The 17,450-nt window shown below is 64.8% G+C and overlaps 3 protein-coding genes across 4 annotated transcripts; 1 reads left to right on the plus strand and 2 right to left on the minus strand.

The window, feature by feature from the left end:
* Window positions 1-312: 312 nt before the first annotated feature.
* GPR3 (G protein-coupled receptor 3) lies at window positions 313-3,079 on the minus strand. Its single transcript, XM_071767861.1, has 2 exons — window positions 3,023-3,079; window positions 313-2,157 (listed from the first exon to the last, which is right to left on the minus strand). Exon 2 carries the CDS (start codon window positions 2,139-2,141, stop codon window positions 1,164-1,166), a length of 978 nt encoding a protein of 325 aa, XP_071623962.1. The 5' UTR covers window positions 2,142-2,157; window positions 3,023-3,079; the 3' UTR covers window positions 313-1,163.
* A 1,245-nt stretch (window positions 3,080-4,324) lies between these two features.
* CD164L2 (CD164 molecule like 2) lies at window positions 4,325-9,587 on the plus strand. Of its 2 annotated transcripts, none has more exons than XM_071767692.1 (6): window positions 4,325-4,520; window positions 6,119-6,223; window positions 6,461-6,538; window positions 6,750-6,815; window positions 7,470-7,632; window positions 9,110-9,587. In XM_071767692.1, the coding sequence occupies exons 1-6, from the start codon at window positions 4,448-4,450 to the stop codon at window positions 9,114-9,116; spliced, it is 492 nt and encodes a 163-aa protein (XP_071623793.1). In that variant the 5' UTR covers window positions 4,325-4,447; the 3' UTR covers window positions 9,117-9,587. The 2 variants fall into 2 exon arrangements, with proteins under 2 accessions (XP_071623793.1, XP_071623794.1); XM_071767693.1 differs by having other exon boundaries at window positions 6,753-6,815.
* Window positions 9,588-9,955: 368 nt separating this feature from the next.
* On the minus strand, window positions 9,956-16,380 carry SYTL1 (synaptotagmin like 1). Its single transcript, XM_071767691.1, has 15 exons — window positions 16,174-16,380; window positions 13,991-14,287; window positions 13,464-13,609; window positions 13,288-13,378; window positions 12,895-12,934; window positions 12,502-12,601; window positions 12,199-12,293; window positions 11,691-11,813; window positions 11,433-11,599; window positions 11,240-11,342; window positions 10,979-11,140; window positions 10,830-10,908; window positions 10,654-10,753; window positions 10,349-10,554; window positions 9,956-10,279 (listed from the first exon to the last, which is right to left on the minus strand). The coding sequence occupies exons 2-15, from the start codon at window positions 14,236-14,238 to the stop codon at window positions 10,140-10,142; spliced, it is 1,800 nt and encodes a 599-aa protein (XP_071623792.1). The 5' UTR covers window positions 14,239-14,287; window positions 16,174-16,380; the 3' UTR covers window positions 9,956-10,139.
* Window positions 16,381-17,450: the final 1,070 nt, after the last annotated feature.

Raw genomic sequence — 17,450 nt, forward strand, 5'->3', positions numbered from 1 at the left:
CCACCCCCTCTCCCCGGGGGGGTGCAGGCAGCTGCCTGTGACCTTGCAGGGGGGATGGTGTGAGGATGAGGATGGTCAGGGTCGTGTGTGTGTAGCCGTCCCCCCTCGGTGCTGCTCCCCCCGGGGCTGGCTCCTGCTAACTGGATGTGATGGGTGGGGGACGTGCTGTCACTTGGCATTTTGCAGGGAAAAGGAGAGGGGATGAGCCCCTGCCTGGACTTGGGGGGCAGGGGAGGACGACACCTCAACCTTCTCCCACCCCCCGACCCCATCTCCCATCCCTTCCCCACCGCCAAACAGCCACACCTCGTAGCACAAATTATTTTTATTCCCCCTCCCTGGTTGTAAACAAGAAGCAGCCCCTCCCACCCCTGCTCTGCAGCACCCCAGCCAGGGGTCCCCTTTACATCCAGCCCCCCCCCCAAAAAATGTGCAAATCCGGTCCCAGTGCAAAAAAAGGCTTTGGCAAGGGTGGGGGGAAAGGGGGCAGCACCCACTGGACCCCCGAAGCTGCTGGGTTTGAGGGTGCAGAGCCCGAAGGCAGCGAGCACTAGAGGGCAGCAAGCCCCAGCGCTGGCCCCGGCGGCATGAAAATCAAATTAAATAAGAATTAAAAAATATATATAATAAATAAATGAGTGAATGGCTGGGAGAAGGGTGTGTGTGAGGGGGGTTGAGTCCCTCCTCCTCCTCCAGCCTTCCCCCTCCCCGTCCTCTTTCCCCAAACGTACAAAATGTATTTTAACTATTTGAGGTAAATAACCAGGCTGTCAAAAAAGCAAGAGGGGAGCGAAGGCTCCTGGTATCACCCTCCCCTCCCCTTCAAAAAATAAAGCATCGTAAATATTTTTAAAGAAAATACGAGGACCTCCCCCCCTCTCTCTTGCTCATAGGCATAAATATAGATGACATTAGGGATAAAAAATACGTTTTGTTTTGGTTTTTTTTTTCTCTCCTGCAAATTTAAAAATAGAGGAAAAGGATGGGGCTGGGAAGAGCTGCTCTGTTCCGAGAGCTCCTGCATTGGGTGACTGGGAATGAAAAGGAGGAGGAAAAGAAAAAAAAAAAAAAAGGAAAAAAAAAAACAACCAAAAGAAAATCCCCCAAGCACAGTGGGTGAGTGAAGGGGCAGGGGGAAGGGGGGGGACAGGGCCAGGGCCACATCAGACGTCACTGGGGGAGCGGGAGCGGAAGGGCACGGCGGAGGAGAAGCAGCAGCAGCAGATGGCCCAGAGCACTTTCTGGATCTCCTGGTTCCTGAAGGCGTAGATGATGGGGTTGATCATGGAGTTGTAGGTGGCAGGGAGGAGGGTGAGGTAGGTGTAGAGGGCCGGGTAGGTGTAATCCCCCAGGAGACAGTAAATGGTGAAGGGCAGCCAGCAGGAAGCGAAGGTGCCCAGGATGAGGGCCAAGGTGGCGATGCCTTTACGGGTGGTGACGTAGTGGGAAGTGGCCAGGAAATGTCTCTGGAGGGCGATCTGGTGGGCGTGCCTGCAGACAATCTTACAGATCTGCACGTAGAGCTGGAGCATCACCCCGAAAACCATGAAGAAGGAGACGGAGAGGATGATGAGGTGGTTCTTCACCAAGGGTTTGACGATGCTGCAGGAGGAGGGCTCCTCCAGGCAGTTCCAACCCATGATGGGCAGGAGGCCGAGGCAGATGGAGCCTCCCCAGGTGAGGATCAACATGATGTAAGTCCTGGTGACCGTCCTCTCCGAGTAGTAGGTCAGGGCGTTGTAGAGGGAGAGGTAGCGGTCAATGGTGATGGTCAACAAGCTGCTGATGCTGGCGGTGAAGGAGGTGACCAGCAGCCCCACTGTCAGCAGGCTGACGGCCTCCGAGGGGACCAGGTAGACAAAAGCAAAATGCAAGATCAACCCCAAACCCGCCAGGAGGTCTGCGGTGGCCAAGCTGCCGATGAGGAGGAACGTGGGAGCCCGGAAAGCCGGGGTGTAGAAGATGACCACCACCACGATGGCGTTCTCGCAGGAGATGATGGTGCCAGAGATGCAGAGGACAACGTCCCATGGGTTCAAAGCCAAGGGTTGAACCACGGATTCCAGGTCCAAGGAGCTGCTGGTTCCGTTCCGGGCGGCGAAGCGGCCGTGGCTGGAGCTGGGGGGCCCATCCTCTATCATGGTGCTGGACACTGACCTGCCAGAGCCCACACAGCCCCCTCAGCACCCACTATTGGGACCCCCCTGAGGCCCCCCCCTTTTGCCACCCAACCAGGGACAGTCCGGTCTCCCCCCCTGATTTGTCTCGGGGAGGGGGTTGTTGAGGAGGGGGCTGGCTGTTTGCTCCCAGGGTTTGTTTGGAGTTTTTTTTCTGGATAAGGGGGTTTGCTTTGAATAAAATAGAAAAATAAATATGTGAATAAAAAGGACAGGAGCCCACTCAGCCCCCTCCCACCACCATTAATTGCTGGGGGAGTGATTTTGGGAGATAAATACGGGGGATCCCCCCTCTACCAAGGGCTTCGGGGCCAAACTGATGGGACCCCAAAGAGGGGGTGGTCTTCCTGCAGGTTGGGGGGGAAACTCCTCCTGCCTCACCATGCCCACCCCAACCTGGGGGACCCCCCTTTGCCTTGCAGCAAGGACCCGGGAGACGGGGGGACACAACTGCCCCTCATCCACCTCCAGCTATCAATGCCCAAGCAGGATCACCCCCTTCCTGATGCCCCCCCGGTATCCATGTCCCCCCCGCTATCCATGCCCCCTTCCCACTATCCATGCCCCCTCCCACTGTCGGTTCACCCCATCCCGATGCCCGTGTCCTCCTTCCCCCGCTGTCCATACACCACCCTCCGATGCCCGTGTGTCCCCCCCACGCTGGCCGTGCCCCCCTACGGTGTCCGTGTCCCTCCCTCCCGGTGTCCCTGTCCCTCTCCCTCGGTGTCCCTGTCCCTCCCCTCGGTGTCCGTGCCCGCCCCCCAGTGCCGGTGCCCCCCTCCGGTGCCGGTGCTCCCCTCCCGGTGCCGGTGTCCCCCCCACCATCCCTGGTGCCAGGCACTCACCTGCGCGGGTCTCCCCGGCTGGGGCCGCGCTGCCATCGGCTCCTCCGAGTTATAGTGACCGAACCCCTCCGGGGGGGGGGTGTGGGGTGCGTGTGTGTTAGGGGTGTACCGGGGGGGAGGGGGTGGGGGGGTGACTCACCACCGCGCCCCCCCCTCCCTCCCTGAGCCCCTTTCGCCCCGCTGTGACGTCAATGTCGCGCCGGAGCCAATCAGCGCCCCGCTAGGCGCGCGCGCCGCATAGTAATCGCAGCCGGGCTGGAGGGGCCCATTCATAAAAAATCAGACATCACCACCCCCCCCTCCCAACCCCCCCCCAGCACCCACTCACACACCCCCCGGGACCCCCACCCCCGGGCTGGGTCCTCCCACAGTGTCCTTACGCAGCCGAGCTGCAGAGGAGGAGGAGAAGGGGGGTGGGGGGCTGGGTGCTGCCCCCCCATCCCACCCCTCGCTGCACAGGTTTGGGGGCTTCGCTTCGCACCCTGCGCGTGGGGGGTGGAAGGGGCGGCCCGAGGAGGGGGGAGGAAAAGAAACTGGGTCCCCCCCGCACAGCCGGGGGGTGCATCCCACACCCACTTCCCCTGAATAATGAACGGCCGGGAGAAACGGGGAGACCTGGCCCGGACCTGGGGGGGGGGGGTTCGGGAAAGGCGGCTGCCAGGGAACCCCCCCGCCCCGGGGGAGGGGAGAAGGAGGTGTGTGCACCCCGAGACCCTCCCCTGCTTCCCCCCCCGCCCGGGTTCCTCGCAGTTCGATGCTTTTCAGATCTTCCCCAGCAAACTGGGCCCAGTGGGGGGCGAGTTTGGCCCCACTGCCAAAGGGGGGCTGGGACCCCCCGGGGGTGGGGACCGGATCGGCGGGAGCTGTTGGTGGGGTTGAAGAGGGGGGAAATGGGGTGTGGGGCTGCAGTGAGTGCAGCGCTCAGGCAGCAGCTTGCGTGTGCAGTGCGTGCAGTGTGCGTGCAGCCCACGGGTGGCGTGGGCAGGATGCGCGGCGTGGGCGGGCTGTGCAGTGCGTGCAGTGCAGAGGCAGCGTGCGGGGTGCGTGCAGTGCGGGCAGTGCAGGGCAGGGCAGGGCAGTGCATACAGTGCGTGCAGCGCTGGGGGGGGCAGCGCCCGGAGCCCCCCGAGCCTCCTTTCCCACGGCTGCCTGCGGGGCGGGGTGGGGTGGGTGGGTGCGTGGGTGCATCCCCAGAGCGGAGCCGTCCCCCCCCCACGGGCTGGACCCCCTCGGGGGTGGGTGGGAGGGTGTGGGGGGGCGGGACGAGGCGGGGCCGCCCCTCCCCGCCCCGCCCCCCCCGGGGCCGCCTCCCGCGGGCGCGCATGTGCCCGCGGCTCAGCTCCGCTCTCCCGGGAGCTCCGCGGCCGGTACTTCCCTCCGGGACCGGGCCGAGCTGAGCCAAGCTGAGCCGGGCCGGACCGGGCCATGGCCCCTCCGTGCGGCGGGGCGATGCTCTGCGCGCTCCTGTGCGCGCTCCTGTGCGCGCCCACCCGCGCAGGTAGGGCCGGGGGAGGAGGGGAAGGGTGAGGGGAGTTTGCAGCTCTGGGGCAGTTGAAGTTTTGGGGAGGTTCCTTGGGTTTTTTCAGGGGGTTTGCACACCCTCTGGGTGTGAGCCCCGTGCCCTCTGCTGGTCCCTACTCCTGGTCCTGCTCCCACCTGTGGGGTTGAGCCCCCCCAGGGCCAGGGGGGATGCAGGGTCCGGCCTCCTCTCCAAAGAGCCGGGAGCGGATCGTGGGCTTGGGGACAGTTTTTAGGGAGTGAAAGCGTCATCCTCCTGTCCCGGGTCCCTGCAACTCCGGGCATGAATTATGCAAACCCCAGGGTTGCGTGTCCCCCCCTCCTCCCACTCCCCCGCCACTCACGGGACACATTTCCACGCCGACCTGACCCGCCCGACCTGGCCCCACGCGTGTTCCCAAACCATCCACTGGGATGGAGCTGCTGTTGTGTGTCCCCAACCTTTATTTCCCTCTCCCCCCACCCCACACCTGCAGCAGGAGCGGGAGGTGACAGCGTTGGGCTCCGGCGTCTGTTCCTGCCGCGATAAAAATAACCGAAATTATCAACCTGCCTCAAAGCCTTCCGAGCAAAGTCCCACTTTCCCATTGGCTCCCGGCAGGTCTTTAAATGCTGGGGGGGAGCGTCCCCACCACGCCGTAGCCATGGCAATGGGGCCGCAGCATCCCACGCCACCAGTTTGCTGGGAGGAGGAACTGGGAGAAGGAAAAGGGGCTGTTCTAGCAGCCAGGCATGGCCCGGAGGACCCTAAAAGCTATGGGGGGGAGGGAGAGGTCCTTGAGCTGCCCACCCCGAGGGGAGATGGTGTGGTGGGAACTCCTCTGCAAGGTGCTGCCAGTGGGGATGGGGTGGCAAAGCCACGCTGGGTCGGGCTCAGGGGTGCTGGGTCTGCTGGGGGTGAGGTTGTTTGTCCCCTGGGAGACTGGAAACAAGGCCAGGGAGGGGAACGGCTCCTTGGTTTTTCCCGGGATGGTGGAAACCAGGTGTGGGATACAGCAGAGTGCAGGCAGGGCCCAGACACAGCTCCCCCCATGTCACCTCCCTTGGTGACATTGCTGTAAATTAATGATGAGGTTGTGTGTGTGGGGAGAAGAGCTCATGGCAGCTCCACAACCACCCAAGTGACTCAACACCACTGCTGGGGTGCTGGGGAGGGGGGGTCCTGTGGGACAGTCAGGGGGGGATGGTGGGGCAGAGGGGGGATGCTGCCTAAATAACCCCCCTGGGGCTGTGGGGAGCAGCTGGGTGGGTGCTGCTGCCCCAGCTCTTTGAAACCTCCATCAGAAGGGGTGGCTGTGGGTGCTGGGGTGAGCACTGGATGTCAGGGTGGAGGGGGGAGCTGTGGGTGCTGGGACCTGTGGGTGCTGGGAGCTGTGGGGTGAGCTCTGGAGAGCTGGAGGTGCTGCCAACACACCTGCAGCCAGCAGGGATGGGGCTGGTGGGGGCTTTGGTGCCTTCATCCCTCCTGCTGCAGGGTGAGGATTCCTCCTCCGTGGGGCAGAGGCTCCGGCCCCCACCTCGGCTGATGGGGTGGGTGGGTGCTGGCTTGGTTCTCACCCCTTTTCCCGGCTGTGGCAGGGGGGTGCAGTGAGCTGAGGTCCTGTGAGACGTGCACGGCCAGCACCACCTCGCACAACAGCAGCGGCTGCGTCTGGGTGGGCTGCAGGACCCCCGAGGAGCCAGGTGAGGGGGGGCTCGGCCATGGGGGGGACACAGAGCGAGGGGGTCTCACCTGCCACTGGCAGGAAGGGCTGTGCTGCTCCCACCAGATGTGAGCCCCCAGGGTGGGTGCCCACTCCTGGGGATGAGTCCTCACCCACCCAAACATTTGGGTGCCCGGGGCCCAAATGGCACTGGGGGTCCCCACGGGATGGTTTGCAGGGGGATCCCCTGGGAAAACCCGTTTGCCTCTGCCTGCAGGGGCAGGGAGCTGCATGCAGAGAGGGGTGGCAGCACGGGAGACCTGTGAGCTCTACAACACCAGCACCCTGTGTCCAGGTAACCCCACTGCCCCTTGCACCCACCATCCCCCCCTGCACCCACCATCCCCTCCTAGACCCAGCAGCCCTGGGGATGGAGGTGCTGCTGCAGGTGCTGGGGCCATGGGGATGAAATCCACGGCCCCCAGGACAGGGCTGTGGGGCAAGGGGGTCACGGTGATGTCCCTTGATGACCCTTTTTGCCCCCTTCTCCCTGTCCCTGCCTCCAGCAGCGCTGAAGTCCCCCACGGAAGAGCCCCCACGGTCCCATAGCAAGGAGCCAACGCACCCTCCGAGTGAGTGGGTCTGGGGGGGGTGGGATGAGGGGGTCTGGGTGGCCCAGGGTGGTCCCACACTGCCCGGTGGGATGGGACAAGCCACCTCCCTCCGTGTTTCACATCCCCTTGGGAGGGATGAGCAGAGCTGCCCTCCTGCTTCCACCCATGGAGCCTCAATTTGGCCATTGCCCCCCCGGGGGTCACAGCTCCCTCCTTGTCGTCCCCCCCCCGTGCCCTCTGCAATGCTGCTGGGGGCTGCAGCGATGCCAGGGTGGGGCTGGGGGGGGATCAGAGCCCCTGCAGCCCCCCTTGGATCCATCCCTATCCTTGCTGGGAAGTGTCACGGGAGCGGGGCTGGAGCCTCTTCCAGGAGCTGGAGAGCATCGGGTTAATTACGGCCCTTGGGCTAATTACAACCGGTAACCTGAGCCCGGAGCCCTCTGAATTATTGATCCCAGCAGGATCCTGTCCCTGCTGCCTCCTCTCCCACCCGGTTCCAACTTCTCCAACCCGGGAAGAGGCCGAGCCCACCCCTGCATCCACGGGCTGTGGGGACATCCCGGCCCCGGGCAGATACCGGGGGTCCTGTGCCCCTTCCCTTCGGCTGGGACAAGAGCACCAACAGCATCTCACAACCCTCCTCACCCTGTTTCCTCCCTCCCCCCCCATCAGGGACCACCACCAGTGCCCCGTTAACGGGGAGCCCCGAATTCCACCCCCCGGGGTTTGACACCGCCAGCTTCATCGGGGGCATCGTCCTGGTGCTGAGTGTCCAGGCTGTTGTCTTCTTCATCATCAAGTTCATCAAGTCGAAGGACAGCACCTACCAAACACTGTAAGGCTCCCACACCTTCCCCCCTCCCTCCCCGCACCAGGATCATGGGGTGGGGGGCACCCACGGGGTTGGCCCACCCATGAAGTCCAACGTGGGGGGTCAGCCCTAGGTTGGGGTCCAGCTGGCCGTGTCCTGTCCCACCACTGAGTGTTGTCTCCTGTGGCTCTTTGTGTCCCCCCATATCCTCACCCAGTGGGTGGAGGGAGATGGAGGGGGCTTGTGTGTGTCCCCCCCCCCAGTGTCCCCTCACTGCTGTCCTGTCAGGGTCTGTTCTGTCTCTGCCTGGCTGGATCCTGGCTCTGTGCCCCATGGAACCCCCAAACCCAACCCCCGAGCTGATCCAAGTGGGGGGCTTGTTGCTCTTCTCCCCCCCCTCCCAGTGCTGCCTCCAGGCTCACCCTGTCTAACGTGGGGGGGTTGTGCCCCCTCTCTCTTTCCTTGCACGCTGCCAGAGAGGACAACCAGTAGGTGCTGGGTGCTGATGGGGAGGGGGCTGCCCCTCTGCACCCCCAGAGCTTCTGTCCCCAGGGAGGGGGGTCCTGGGGTGCTCTCTCTCTCTCTCTCTCAGGGTTTGCATGTTGAGGTTTTCCCATCTTTGCTCTTTTCCTGAGAATCGTTTGTGGTGGAAGAGAAGGGGGTGTCCCCCTTTGTCTGTCCCCCCCGGTTCCCCCCACCCCATTTCATACACAGAGCCCCTGGCAGGGTGCAGCCAGTGCCTTGGCACATCCGTGTCCCTTCTGTCACCCAAGTAAAGTGCCCCCAGCCCCCACCCCACCCCTTTCCCCCTTTTGAACTCTGGCCTCAGGTAGAGAGCACCCAGCAGCCCCCCAGCCCCACCCTGGGCACCCCCATTGCCTCCCCACAGCCTTGGGGCTCACTGGGGGAGGTGCTGGGGGTCCCTTCTTTTCCCAGAGGGCTCTCAGGTGCTTTTCCCTTCAGCACCCACCCCCTGCTCCCACCCTGCCCCCCCTCCCCTCCATGCCCCCCAGAGGGGCAGAGCCAGGGTCTCACTGTGTGCTTTTGCTGTGCCTCTGTGTTACTGGAGGGGCTTTGGGGGGTCCCCAATCCTCCCTTCTCTCCCCCCATCCTTTCTGTGCATTGTTTTGGGGTGGGGGGTGTGTGCTGTGTGCTGTGGGGTGACACTTGTAGCTGGGGCTGCCCCCATTAAACTCTATGAGGTGGTTTCTGTCTTCTGTCCAGGGAGGGGTGGGGTCCTGTAACTGGTGGGGAGTGGTCCGGGGGGGGTCACAGCTTCAGAAAGCCTCCCCCCTGCCCCCAATCCCTCTTCTGCAGTAGCTCCCACCCCATTCCCAAGCGTGGGGCTGACCCTTCCCAGGGCATTGCCACCTTTGTGGGTACGGGCAGGGGGGCACTGGGGTATCCCCCCCCCCCCCATCTACTCCCTGGGATTTGGGGTGGGGGCTGGACACCCCTGGGCCCTTTTCTACTCCGTGCTCTTCTCTGTCTGCTGCACCAGGATCTGAGGCCACTGCACACCCTGGGCTGGGGGGACACTGCTCGTGTCCTGTGTCCCCCCCCAGGGAAGGGAGAGAAGAGGCCACCACTGCTGATGTCCCTGCCTGCTGCCAGTGTGTGTGTGTGTGTGTCCCAGCCAGGGACCCCCTGCCCACACCCCAACTATGCAAAGGTGGCCCTGCCCTCTCTCTGTCCCCAGGGACACCAGGGTGGGACATGTCACCAGGTCACTGACACCCCCCCTCCCCAGTTGGGATCCTGGGGGGGTTGCACACAGTGTGGGTGTAGTCGCTCCCTCTGGCTGCTCCCTGGGGGGAGGGTGGGGGTGGCAGCTGGGTGTGAGGGTCCCATCCCAGCCTTGGGGACCCAGGGCACCCCAGAGGATCAGAGGACATGTGGCAGTGGGTACCCCCCCAGCCCCACGAAGAGCCGGGGGGGGGGGGAGGGGGCAGAGCCCCAATAAAGGAATTTTTCTCTTAGTTTTGGTGCCTCTCATTGTCACCCATCACCACCTCCCAGCCCCCCCAAATTTTTCCTTCCCCTCCCATTTTGCAACTGGGGGAACAGGGTAGATTGGGGGGGGTTGGTGGGGGGGGTGGGAAATGGGCAGAGAGGTGTGGGGTCTTTGGAGGGGGGGAAAAGGGGGAAGCTCAGGGGGGGTCTGCAGGTGGAAAGGGGCAGCTCAGGGGGGGTCTGTGGGAGGGGAGGAATGGGGCAGCCTGGTGGGGGTCTTTGGAGGGGGGAAAAGGGGAAGCTCATGGGGGGGGGGGGTTCAGAGGGGAAATGGGCAGCCCAGTGGGGGTCTGTGGAGGTGGGGGGGGGGATGGGGCAATAAACAGCCACCAGATGTGCCCAACAGTGTCACTTCATTGCTGCTGGAAGGGTGGGGGGACACAGACCCCAGCCCTGCAGTGATGCCCCAGGCTCAGCTTTGAGTCCCCCCCCCCATTCCCTGAGTCCCACTGGCACCGGGTGGTCCATGGAGGGGGGGTCTGGGGGCACCAGGTGGTCCACGGGGGGGGGCCTGGGGGTCATCCCCGGGGGACCAGGTTGGTTCTCAGGGGCAGCAGTGCTTCCACCCAGTGCCCGGGCTGCTGGAGCAGCTTCCCCCAGACCCCCCGTTCCTCGGCCGTGGAATCCATCCAGCCCACGGGCAGCCCATAGCTGCTCCCTGTGGAGACACCACTGTCACCCCACTGCCACCACAGGGAACCACCCCAGAGGTCTCCCCAAAGCTGACCTGTGCCCAGGCTGAGCCGGATGCCACCCAGCTGACGTTTGGAAAAGGCTTCGTGGTGCCAGAGGGTGAACTCAGCACAGGCCTCAGCCAGGTCCTTGGCCTGGAAGCCATCATAGACCATGGTGTGGTTGAAGAGGGGGTTGAGGCTCCTCTTCACCACCCGGGTCTTCTGCCTGCTGGCCTTGCTGTCATCTGGCAGGACGTAGCTGGGGGGGTGACACCATGGGGAGGGTTGGGGACATGCACACACACATCAGTCCCTCTGGGTGCTCCCTCTCTGGGTGCCATCTCCCCCCACCTCTTACCACTGCACGAAGGCATCCACGGTGCTGCTCTGCAAGGGGACGAGGCTCTGAGCATCCTTCACCCAGATGTGGAGCTCACCCGTGGGTGGCAGCCCCTTGCCTGTGGGTGAGAAGGGTCAGGGGCACCCTGTCGTGCCAGACCCCCCCTACCCTGGGTGCCCACCCACATTTCTCACCTTCTGAGCCAGCTGGGATGAACTTCAGTGCCAAGTTGAGGTTGCCCCGGCTGGCGAGGCCGTTGGAGGAGATGGGCATCTGGGGAGGATGGAGGGGTCATGGGGGGCTGTGGATGGTGAGGGGAGGCTGGGGAGGGCAGGAAACTCACCCGGGGCTGGAGGCTGAACCACTCAGGGCGTGTGTTGGCCCAGTCCCAGGCACCCAAAGCAATCTCCACCTCCCCCAAGAAGAGGTTCCTGCCCAGGCTGTCGTGGTGCCACACCGAGAGGTTCAGGGTCCGGCCCTGCAGGTCCCTCTTCTCCAGCTTGTACTGGTGGGGAGGGGACACAAAGAAGGGGAGGTTATCCACCCCACCCATCTGCCTCTCCCTCAGACCAGTGGGAGCCCTCCAAAGCCACCCCAAAGAAACCTTGAGAGTCTCGTTGAAGATGGGATCCAAACTCCTCTTCCTCACCGTGGTCTTGCGCTTGCTGCGGTTGGACTTGTCGGGCAGCAGGTACGTCTTGATGTACCTAGAACCCCCCAAAACCCCATCAAACCATGAGGTGGGTGCAACGAGGACCATGGTGGGCACTGCCAACGCTCAGAACCGGGACACTCACGGGTCCGACCGCTGCCTCTTGGCCTCAGCCAACTCCCGGCACCGTAAGACGTGGACCTGCAGCTCCTTCTTGGCAGGGTCATAGCAGAGGGAGAACTGGACACAGCCCCTCACAGCCACACGTCCCAGCTCCCCCTCACTGTACAGGCTCATCAGGCTGCCACTCAGCTGCAGGGGGGGTGGGACAGGGTCAGGAGAAGGATGGAGAGGTGACCTCCCCGACACACGCTCCGGTTGTCCCGGTTTCCCAGCTCCGTACCGTGGAGGAGCTGAGGCTGGAGATGGAGGAGCTGGTGGTGAGGACACTGCCTGGGGATGTGTGGCCGTTTGGTGGGGACACCCAGCCTGAGGGGGCCTGATCCGTCTGGGGGGTCTCCAGCCCCTGGAAATGCAGAGAAAAGAGGGTGAACAACCACCCCAGCACAGCCCCGGTGTGGGCTCCCAAGGGGAGCTCCCAGTAAGAGCCCAGTGCTTGGGTACAGCCCAGTGCTGGGCCCTGCACACCCGAGACAACTCCCCCCCCACCCCCCAACTCCAGACATCCTCAGATAGCCCCCAGCCCCATAGAGCCCCTCCCAACCCCAGACAGCCTCCCCCTTCCAACCACTCCCAACCCCTTCCAGCCCTTCAAGCCTCCTTCAGCCCCCTCAAACTCCAGACATCACCCCCAACCCCAGAAAGCCCCAAGACAGCCCCATACAGAGCCCCCAAGCCCCAGACAGCCCCCTCCAGCCCCATATGCCCCCCCCCAGACCCCTCCCCCACACCTGGCCAGCATCAGGGACACTGTGTGTGGTGTTGGGCTCATCCTCCTCTTCCTCAGCACTGGAGGAGTCAAAGGGGTTCCCACCTTCCGTGCCACCTGCAAGGGTCCGGTGTGGGTGGGGGGGCCCCAGTGCAGCAGGGACAGGTAGGAGGGGCTGTTCCCCCCTTCTTTTTATGGCAAGAGGAGTGAGACACATCTAGGGCTGGGGGTCCCCATGCTGGGGGGCTGGGAGGAGGCTGGTGAGCAATGCTGGGGGTCCAAACCCCCCCAGATCTCAGCAGCACTGGACTCCCATCCCGGTTACCTGGCTGGGCTGGGCTGTCCTGCTCCCTCACCGGGATGTCACCCTGCCACAGGGGCTGTGACACTGGGGTCCCCTCCAGAGCAGGGGCTGCAGGGTTGGGCTGTGAGGTGGCACAGGGGGGACAGGGTGAAAAGAGGGACCTGGGGCACTCTGCCCACCTGCTCCCCTCAGTCCATCCCCTCTGGGTCCCTGGGGAGAAGGATGTCCCCTGGGATGTCCCCCAGTGCTCCCCACATTCCCTTTGGCAAAGCAAGGCTGGCCCCAAGAGCAGCCCCCTCCTGGGTGACACTGTGGCTCTGTGTCCCCACAGCCAGGGTGACCCACAGGGCCCCCCCGAGCCCATCACCGGGGGGTCAGGTACCGGTTGCCTCAACCCCCCCTCTGGGCACCCACCTGGGGCTCCGTGGCTGCCTGTGCCCGCTCCAGGGGGGGGCTGTGAGAAGGGACCCCCCGTTAGTTTCTCTCCACAAGGCATCAGGATAAAGAGCAATTTCTGTCCCCCCAACACCCCCCCCTCCCTCAGTTATTTATAAATCTGAGCTGCAGACCCCCCCCACCCGGGTGGTGGACAGACACTGGGACACTGGACAGACACTGGGACACTGGGACAGCACAGCTCAGGCTGTGCCATCCCCTCCACCGTGGGTTCTGTTCCCCTTCCCCACCTCCAAACCCCACCCCCTACCCCCCTGGGGCCATCCCAGGGCTGTGCCACCCCCAGAGGGGACCACTAAGAGGTGCCACCAGCCCGGGGGCACCCATGGGGTGAGGTCCCCCCACCCTCACCTCTCCTCCTGTTCCACACCATCCTCATCCTCCTTTTCCTCTGCCAGCGGCTCCTCCAGCTCGCCCAGGCTGAAGCCACGCTCCGTGTCCCCTGGGGACATCGGGGACCTCAGTGGGCTGAGCTCTGGCCCACGTTGTGTCCCCCACCCCCCTACAAGGTCCTCACCATCACCTACCCCGGGGCCGCCTCCTGCGGCGGATGGAGGCTCGGACCAGGTCGGAGCCCAAATGGTGCCGGTGGCGCTGGGCTCGTGCGTCACAGAACCAGTCCCCGGTCAGGATCCTCAGCCGGACCGGGTCCGACACCGACTTGCGGAGTTTGCTGGAGGAGAAAGCGGCTTTGGGTCCTCCCCACCCCTGGGCCCTCCCACCCCGGCGTTGCCACCAACCCCGGTGCTGCCACGGCCCCCGGTGCCACCCATCACCTCACGGGGACACCGTGAGTGGCCCTGGGGACACCAACCACCATCTCCCGGGGGGGTTGAGACCCCTGATGCTGGGGGGACCTTCCCCCTGGCTGGGCTCAATGGGTGTCCCCGCCCCCAGAGCAAAGGGGACCCGCAGCCTGGTTTGACCCCAAGAGAACAGACCCCAGGCTGGCTGCTCTCTGTCCCAAAGGGGGGACAAACTCGAGCCTGGCTGATCTCGGGGGGTGCCCACCTGTCCCCCAGGGTGAGACCGAGCCGGGGACACCCCTCCTCACCTGATGCGTCCCTCCTCCCGCCGGCGGAGCTGCCAGTCCCGGCGCAGCACCTCGGTGATAGCGATCCGCTCCTCCTCCGTCAGGAAGCTCAGGTCCAGCAGCGCCTCTGTCCCCAGCTCCAGAGCCATGGTGGGACGGGGGGACACGGCGGGGTCACCCCGGGGCACCGGCCCAGGTGGGTGCTGAGAGGTGGGGGGCTGCAGCCGGGGGTGCTCAGCGTGCCGGGCATGCACCAGTGATGCCAACATCTGGAAAGGGACCTTGGGACCACTTTGGGGTGGGACTCATCCTGACCCCCTGCAAAGAGATGGGGTGGGGAGCTCAGCAAGCACACACACACCCCCCACCACACACAGTGCACCCCAAAACACCTCCGGGACTCCCTGGGGTGGGACTCATCCTGACCCTCTGGGAAGAGATGGGGTGGGGAGCTCAGCATGCACCCCCCCCCCCCCCTTCCAAAACACCCCCAGGACACCCAACAGGGACAAACCAAGGGGTGGGAAGATGCCGAAGGTGCCAAGGCCAGGAGCCCAGGCAGGTCCCAGTCCTGCCTGCACCTCCTGCTGCCAGGCCCTGTGCCAGTGCCAGCCCTGCCCGCTGCCAGGATCCTGCCCACAGCCCGTGTTTGCTCAGGGTGTTTGCTCAGGGCCAGCTCTGCCCCTGTCCCTTTCCCACGGGTTTCATCGGGTGCCGTGGCACCGGGACGGGTGGCAAAAGGGGACTCGGCTGCACCCAGGGTGGGCTGAGACCCAACCAGGCTGAGACCCAACTCAGCTCATCACAGAGCAGAGGGTTCTGGCCCCACTGCCCCCCCCTGCCCGGCCCCGGCGTTGGGAAAGGATTGGGGCTGCGGGCAGGAAATTGCAGCAGCGCTGGAGGGGGGGGGATCAGTCCCCTCCCCAACCTCCCCCCAACCCCCATCACCCTGCTGGGATGTGGGCAGCAGCACGGCTCTGGGGCTGCCACCTCCTCCGTGGGGCTCAGGCACCAGTGGGCCTCTCCCCAGCCCCACAGAGGGTCCTGTCCCCAGCCCCACAGGTCCCCTTTTCCAAGCCCCTTGGGTGACCCTGCCCCCAGGTCCCACGAGTGGCCTCATCCCAGCCCCGTCCCCAAATCCCACGGGTGTCCCTGTCCCAGCCCCACGGGGGGGAGGTCTCAGACATCCCCAGCACTGGGGACCCCAGCGCAGGATCTGAGCTCAGCAACCAGGGGGGTGCAGCCCCACCACGGGCTCCCCCAAACCAACACCAGGGACCCCCTCCCTCAAGTACCAAGGACCCTCTAGCTCCCCCTCATCCCCCCCCCGTGGCGCCCCCATGCTCAGCACGGGGATCCCGTGACACCCATCAGCACCCAGCCCGTGGGTGGGGGTCTCAGGGGACACGCACCAGGGTGATGCTGCTGCTGCCTCCCCCCCGCAGCCCTTTCCTATCCTCCTGCCCTCCCCCTCCCCCCCACCCCGGAACTGGACCGGCACCCAAAAAAGTCCCCCAGGGCTGTCCCAGGCAGTGTCACCCTTGTTCCCATCCCGGGGCCCCCGGTGGGTGCAGAAGGGGGGATCAGGGAGCACCCATGTACAGCCCCAGAGGGGTGCTGGGCACCCGGCCCCCTGCCCTGCACGGGAGACCAGTCAAACCAGTTAAACCTCCCCAGTAAGCCACAATCGGAGGGGTGCGGGGGGGTGCACGTCTCCCTTTTTTCTTTGCAAACAGCCCGGGGGGCGGCGGGGGGGGGGCGATGCACGGCGTGAAACGACACCCCCACACCCCCCTCCCCAAAATGCACCCCCCGACCCCCAACAGGGGACGGGCAGCCCCCGGCAGCCCCCCCCCCACCTCCCTCCAGGGCAGCCCCCCCACCTCAGCGCAATTTCCCCCCCCCCCCGCGCCAGCACCAGGGTCGCCGCAGCCCATCCCCGTGGCCTCAGACCCCTCCACCCAACCCTCAGCCTGGGGACCATAAAAGCCACGGCAAAGCTCCACACCCCCACCCCCCACAGAGCCCCCCACTCCCCACAGAGCCCCCCACCCCATCCTTCCACAGTGGGGAGCGGAGGGGGGGGCTGCAGCCCCACGAACAGGGTGAAAGGACCCAAACTCCCCAACCCCCCCCACCCCCACTCCGCGGTTCTGCTGCGTGGGGCAAAGAAGTGGAGAGGGGGGGGTGTGAGCCCCACTTACCTCCCCAGCGCCGCGGGTGGGGGTCACGGGGGATTTGTCCCACCCCCAGAACCCCACCGGGACCTTGGTGGCAGCGGGTGTCCCCCGGTCCCCACCCTTGGGTGCTGGTGGCCCAGAGCTGAGGCAACCGCAGGGCGAGCAACCGCCTCCTCGCCCCGGCGGCAGGAAAGCAGGGACTGGAGCCAGCACCACCCGCCGGACGGGACTGAACTGGGTTGAACTGGGCTGAACTGGGAGGCGTCAGGCAGCCCGGGCAGGGGCGGTGCAGTGGGGAAGCACCGCGGGGTAGGGGGACCCCCCCCAAGATGGAAAATAAGGGTGTGGGCGTGGGGATGGGGTGGGAGTAACATCCCCAAACCTTACCCGAGGAGGGGGGGGGGTTGGGGGCAGGATGTGGCACTGGGGGGACTGGGAGGACCGGTCGCTGGTGGGTGTGGGGGTGGCAGCAATTCTGCCCTCCCAGCAGTCCCCCACCCACTCTAAAAGCTCAGGGTGGGGTCCTCCGGGGCTTTGCAGGACCCCAAACCCACTGGGTGTCCCCAGCCCCATCCCATGGGTACCCCCAGCACCATCCTGCCCCTCACAGTCCCATCTTGCTCCACAGGGGCTCCCAGTCACCCAGCACAAAGCTGGGTGCTCAGCCCCACGCAGGATCAGGCCAGAGGTGCTGCCTGTGATAAACACAACAGGGGGGAGCACAGTGCCTCAGTTTCCCTCAACCCTGGGGGGGTTCAGGCTCCAGCCATCACCCAGCTCAGCTTTACAGGAGAGAGCAGAGCTGCTGGGGGGGGGGTGCAGCAGCCTGGCAGCACACACCCAGCACAGGACCCCAAGAAAAGGGGATTATTTTAGTGTGGTTTCTAAGGAAATGAGACTTGAGCTCTGTCTGTCTGTCTGTCTGTCTGTCACCCTCCCCTCACTGGGCACTCACCATGGGGAGAGGTCCCAGCTGGATGAGGTCCTGGCTGTGGATGCTCTGGAGATGCAGGGAGTGTGGCCAGGTCTCTGCAGGGGACACGATGGCCTGGGGACTGCTGTGTCCCCACGGGGCTGGTGGGGGCTCAGCCCTGGGACACCCCAGTTGGGCTCTGAGCCCTTGCTCTGCATCCTGAACCCTTCTGCCAGCAACATCTGACAGGGGGAAAAGTTCCTGGAATGAGGATGGGGTAGGAAGGGAGGTGGCAGGATCTGTCCCCTGCTCCTGGATCTCTGGAGAGAGAGGGAGGGAGGGATGGAGGGAGGAAGGGAGGGAGGGAGGGATGGGTGGGCAGATGGTA

This window comes from Heliangelus exortis, chromosome 24 (genome assembly GCF_036169615.1).
Source record: "Heliangelus exortis chromosome 24, bHelExo1.hap1, whole genome shotgun sequence".
NCBI classification, from domain to species: domain Eukaryota; kingdom Metazoa; phylum Chordata; class Aves; order Apodiformes; family Trochilidae; genus Heliangelus; species Heliangelus exortis.